Source organism: Octopus bimaculoides, chromosome 2, assembly GCF_001194135.2.
Source record: "Octopus bimaculoides isolate UCB-OBI-ISO-001 chromosome 2, ASM119413v2, whole genome shotgun sequence".
NCBI lineage: Eukaryota > Metazoa > Mollusca > Cephalopoda > Octopoda > Octopodidae > Octopus > Octopus bimaculoides.
The window spans coordinates 65,740,390-65,746,796 of NC_068982.1; the positions used below are offsets into that span (position 1 = coordinate 65,740,390).

Sequence of the window (6,407 nt, forward strand, 5' to 3'; positions counted from 1 at the left end):
TGAATTCCATGTCGCATAATTTCTCGCTTCTGTACTTTACCATGAATGTCCCCCTTTCTTCTAGTTCCTTTTGTGTTGATCTACGCCACGAGTTCATAGGCCTACCCCTCTTTCTATATCCATCCGGATTCCACTGTAAAGCACTTTTCGCTGCATTTTGGTGTGTCCTTTCTAATCGTGCTACCAATCCACTTCCACTTTTTCTTAAATATTTGCTCCCTAATCGAAACTTGATTCGTTCTTTGCCATAGCTCCATATTGCTTATGTGTTCGGGCCATCTGATTTTAAGTATACTACGCAAGCACCTGTTGATGAATGATTGTATTTGCTTATTTGACTTAACTGTTGTACTCCATGTCTCAGCCCCATACAATAACACCGCTTTTACGTAAGTAAATATCGTTAATCGTTGTCATAAAAGCAAAGCATTCCACCAATATTCAATATAATACACACGTGCGCCAAAAAGAATCAAATAAATGTAAAGCAACTTGTTGGCACTCCGTCGCTTACGACGTCGAGGGTTCCAGATAATCCGATCAACAGAACAGCCTGCTCGTGAAATTAACGTGCAAGTGGCTGAGCACTCCACAGACACGTGTACCCTTAACGTAGTTCTCGGGGATATTCAGCGTGACACAGTGTGACAAGGCTGATCCTTTGAATTACAGGCACAACAGAAACAAGAAGTAAGAGTGAGAGAAAGTTGTGGTGGAAGAGTACAGCAGGGTTCGCCACCATCCCCTGCCGGAGCCTCGTGGAGCTTTTTTTAGGTGTTTTCGCTCTATAAACACTCACAACGCCCGGTCTGGGAATCGAAACCGCGATCCTATGACCGCGAGTCCGCTGCCCTAACCCTAGAATACTATAAATATAAATCTATAAAATGCTGAGTTGGTTAAATAGCGAAATCATCTTAAGTTGCAGGGGTTCTGTTAATGACGAGCGTATGAAAAGAAGCTATGTTATTAGTGGGTGGATTACAAGCGAACTGAGATTATAAAGTATTTTGTTTTTATATAAAATTACACTACATCAGTTTTCACGACTTCCACGAGAAAATTTAAATGCAAGTTACAAATATTTGCATAGGACAAAATTTGTTGCAACACCGCTTATTCCATATAGCATTGTAGCTATATAACATTGTTTTGAGAGTCGTCCTTCCTTTCGATTAGGCTCAACTTTTGGAGAACCAAACCAATATCAGACTAAATTTACGTATTACCCTTCTGATGTCCAGATTTGTCGCAGTGGCCTTCCGCTCAGCATGTCGCCTTTTGAATACTTCTCGACCCCTGACCTCCAAACGTGACACACAGTACACGAGTGTAAGGAATTTCCTCGTAACACAATCAAAAACCAAGGACAAGTAAGTAATAACGTGTGTGTGTACATAAACTTTTTCCTTGAAATTTCTATACTTTTATTTTCAACATATGTGTATTGAAGGACACCGAAACATAGTGAGTGTGTGTGTGTGTGTGTGTATATATATATATATATATATATATATCTTTATATATATGTATACCAAAATATTGCGTTGACCTATCCCTTTAGGTGCTCAACTTCACATAAAATTTCTTCCTTTCACTTCAATTTTATCAAGATACTGAGACATGGAAATCTTTCTGAATTGATGGGCACCACCTTTCATTTATGTTTTATGTAGTATTTTTGGTACCGATAAAAATTTTTGTATTCGAAGTTATTTCATGTAAAAAATTGTTGTATTTCGGTACTTTCAACCAATCACTGACGTCTATTGAGGTGAAAACAATTACTGCTGTGAATTGTGAACACCAAGTTGTTCGGTGTAATGGGATCTTTTCCCTTGAATAAAATTAATGCCGTCGTTTGTCAACAACTATCAGCGGTACTGTTATTTATAACATCGTTCGTGCGTTTGTACTGGTTTTAGCTTTAGGGTTCGGGTTTTAGAGTTAGGGTTATGATTATTTTTGCCCTAACCCTAAAACCCAAAACCTAAGCCTAAAACCTTTTACCCTTACTAGGGAATAACTATTTAATTACCAAGGGATAACTATCTTGACACCGGCAAAAAGTATTGTTTACAAAAACAGCAGTAACTGCATTCAGCTGAATAGACGTCATTGATTGGTTGAAATTACAGAAATACGACAATTTTAACATGAAATAACTTGCAATATTGAAATTTTTGTTAAGAAGGCTAAGAGAAAAATATGTTTTATATGACACATTCTACCAGTATCCCAAGTTTGAAAGTGTTTCGTTAAGAAAACCAGTGGTGCCCGTCAATTCAGAAATATCCGAGGCCCGTTGAAAAGAAAATTTTGGAAGTCGTTCCCTTGTTTTTTAACTTCCTTTTTCTCTTTGACTACACACACACACGTTTTGTTTTTATGTCGAGTTATAATGCTTAAGTAATGTCAGCTTTATCTAAGAATTGTCTAGTTTTATTTGTGTTATTGACAAAGAGAGCCTGTTAATAAAATTAAACTTAAAAATTACTCAATACTTTTTTTGGAGTACATATTTTGATACTTTTTATAAGACGGTGGCAGGGATTTTAAAGTTTCGACTTGTTGATCTTTGTCGGACGTTTTGACGAATGCTGAGAGGCCGAAACTTCGAAATCACTATCACTTTTTGTATATTGTGTTTGTGTACACACGCACACACACACACACGCACGCGCGCGTGCACACTCACACACATCTTGTTTCAGACATTTGACTGCAGCCATACTGGGGCACCACATTGAAGGGTTTTAGTCGAACAAATCAATCCCTGGAGTTTTTTTTTTAAAGCTTAGTACTTATTCTATTAGGGTTTTTTTGCCGAACTGTTGTGTGCACATAAAAAAGAACTTATTTATTAACAGAAAAGTATGCTGTTGAATGAAAAGTTTTTTCAAATACCCCTCCTCCATCCTTCACTTCTGTTTATAATTTTAAAGTATTAGAGATCCTGATAAGGTCATTCCTTTGATTTATCCACTGTGATTTAAAAAAAGGTATGTAAAAGATAATTTATTTTAATAGCATACTTCCCTGTTAGTATGTTTTTCCATTCACAGACTGCTTTGTGTGGTGGTAGTGGTGTTTAGAAATTTAATTTTCAAAATTTTTCATCTAAATCTCCCTTAAATCACACACTTTTTTTTTTTTTTTTTTTATCTGAAAAGGCTTCTCCCATTGTTTTTAAGGACATAGTACAACAACAAAAAAATTGGTCAAAATCAGTTCAGATAGTGAGGGGGTCAAAATGGAGAAATTGCAACTTATGTGGGTGTCCTTATCTGAAACTCCACTATTTACGTATTATATTTGACTAATTTGAGTGTTAAAGGGTTAAGTGATTAATAGATGTTTGAAGTAAATTCGGTTAATAAAGCCTCTCCTATGAAACTAACATTTGACCCTAGACAGAATCATAATGGATGTATATGTCTTTACCTCATTTTTATTGTGAAATACTTAGATTATATGTCCGAGTCAGATTACATTTATGTTCTTTTTCTTTTCTTTTTTTTTTTTACATTATATTTCTCTTCCTCTTTCCTTTCTTAAATATTATAATTATTAACTATTAATTGGTGAACTCTATGAAAATGTATCATATTTTCCCTAAAATTCTGGTTGGCCTGGTGTAATTTTATAAATATTAGTACAAAGTAATAATGCATACAGCCATCCACTGTTCAGTACCTCTCTGTCAGCCCTTACACCCATTGATCATTTTCTCTTTCCCTTCACATACATTTTCTTATCATATTGACACCACTTAACATATTAGCTCTTTTCATTTCTTTTTTGTTGTTGTTTGTTCTCTCTCTCTCAGTATAATTATTAATCGAATTAAATATTAACCAGTAAACTCGATGAAAGTGTCTTATTTTCTTCCAAATTTATGTCTAGACATGGAGTCATATTGTATTTCAGTATCTCTATAACTATGAGTTAATGATGCATTTAACCGTCATTTATGACTATATTCACTCCCTGCCTCTACTACGTGACCTCGGAATTCCTGGAGAAGGGAGAGCACTCAGTATGATCTAAAAATAAATGTACGTTTATGTCAGGTCAGAGACCTAGTAACTAGAGGCCTTTTACTAATAATCATATAAGCTCATACAACCTGTGTCTGTCGGCAACTAAACCAGGAACCCAACAGTCATTCACTTAGTGTGTGTGTGTGTATATATATATATATATATATATGTGCATATACATGTGTATGTAAAAGAACATTTACATTTGAGTGTGTAGAAGTGTTCAGATTAATGTCTGGGTGCGCAGTAAAACCACTTTGAGAGGAAAAATTCCCAAATCATGCCCCTACTGATTTGTGGGCAATCTTTTTATTGGAAAAGTGTAGGAAAAGCTCTCTCATAAAATCTGCCATTGAAATAGTTCCCAGTCACTTTACTCCTGTTTGTCACTGGATATTTAATTGTAGTCCCACTAAGAGGGACTTAAGCTAACTGGCTAATATATATTTAATTATAGATACTCACTGGGTGGAGTATGTGTCATACAAACACACATTGCAATAATCCATTAATGTACAGGTCTACATTAGGTACTAGGGTGGAGTGAAAAAAAAAAAAAAATGTGGAAATTGAAAATGCCTGAGGGCTAAAATGTTATGTTTGATTACTAGAAAAATGCTATATTTTCTTCGAGATCGATCAAGGGCATTTACTCCCTCAAGCCCCCTAAACTCCAAAAATGGGGGACTTTTGTAAATTTTTTACAATAGCAGAGTTTGGGGTATTTGAGGGAGTAAATGCCCATGACTGATCTAAGCAAAAATTTTGCATTTTTCTAGTAATCAAATACAGCAACATTTTAGCCTCCAGACATTTTCAATTTCCACAATTTTTTTTGTTTTCACTCCACCCTAAAAGGTGCTGGTATGTCTGTGTAGTTAAAAAGCTCACTTTCCAACTATGTGGTTTTGGGTTCAATCCCATTGCACAGCACCTCGGGCAAGTGTTTTCTATTATAGCCCCACCCCAACTTGACCAATGCCATGTGAGTGGATTTCATAGACAGAAACTGTGGAAGCCTGTCATGTGTGTTTTTGTGTTTGTCCCCACTACTGCTGGATACCCAGTATTGAGTTGTTTATGTTCCTGTAACTTAGCAGTTTGGCCAATGTAACTAATAGAATAAGTATCCGACTTCAGAAAAATAAGTATAGGGGTCAATTTGCTTGACTAAACCCTTTAAGGTAGTACCCCAGCATGGTCACCGTCCACTGAATGAAACAGATAAAAGCATGTTTCACCTTATCTTCCTTTTTGTTTTTAAGAAAGCCTTTTGATGATGGAACAGTGTCGGAATATCTATGCTTAACCACTTGGAAGCACATAGTCACAAATCTGCACATCATAGGCAATGAGTGTCTTTATCTTTTACTTGTTTCAGTCATTTGACTGTGGCCATTCTGGAGCACCATCTTGAAGGGTTTTAGTTGAATAAATCGCCCCTCCCCACCCCCAGTACTAATTTTTTTTTTTGAAACCTTATTCTATCATCATTTGCTGAACTGCTAAGTTATGGAGATGTAAACACACCAACACCAGTTGACAAGCAGTCGTAGAGGACAAACAGATGTAAAGACACATACACATCTATATATATATATACGATGGGCTTCTTTCAGTTTCCATCTACCAGATCCACTCACAAGACTTTGGTCAGCCTGAGGCGATAATAGAAGACACTTGCCCATGGTGCTATGCAGTGAGACTGAACCTGATCCCATGTGGTTAGGAAGCAAGCTTCTTACCACACAGCCATGCCTGTTCTGGAACTGACTTATTTGGGTGACGTTTTTTGTGTTTGAGCCGCCCTGTTTATCTAGTTTCCGAGGAAGATGCTAGAGAAAGGTTGTCTGTCTAATTTCAGCTGCTTAATTTACTGTGGCAAAGGAAAAAGGTAATAATTCCCACAGGCAACCTTCAACTTTTTCTATCCAAAGGGATTTTCTACCCAATATTTACAAAGTATTATTCATAGCTCTATCTACTTTGAGCTCCACTGTTAGAAACAGATTATTAATGATTATATTGTTTCCCACCTTCTTCATTCATTAGGTACCAAAGTTTATACCTTCTAGGTAATATGCTTAGTTCCTGACTATCTTTCCCCACCCTCTCTCTTGCTCTCTCTCACCTAAGCTGTTTCCTTTATTCTAATATCTGTTGGTTAGAAAGAAACAAATAGATGGAAGGTGACAATTTGCAGGGATCAGCCAGAAATCTTAACTTTTTTTTTTTAAAAACACATTTACAAATAAATGCTTCTTATTTTACTTCAATCAATTTTTTCATTCTCCCTTTTTCTTTTGGGTGTCGGCTCTTTTGCTTTTCACATGAAACATGAAAACAACAGGTAAACTTTGGTAA

The 6,407-nt window shown here is 36.1% G+C and overlaps 1 protein-coding gene across 2 annotated transcripts in view; it reads left to right on the forward strand.

Annotated features, from left to right (window-relative positions):
• The first annotated feature begins 692 nt into the window (after positions 1–692).
• LOC106868688 (2Fe-2S ferredoxin) overlaps positions 693–6,407 on the forward strand; it is a 17,693-nt gene continuing 11,978 nt past the window's right edge. Inside the window, exon 1 of one of the 2 annotated variants that reach the window (XM_014914075.2) lies at positions 693–1,373. In XM_014914075.2, coding sequence (XP_014769561.1) covers positions 1,237–1,373 — 137 coding nt within the window. In that variant the 5' untranslated portion in view covers positions 693–1,236. The remainder of the gene's footprint in view (positions 1,374–6,407) is intronic. The other variant, XM_014914074.2, reaches the window with a different exon arrangement.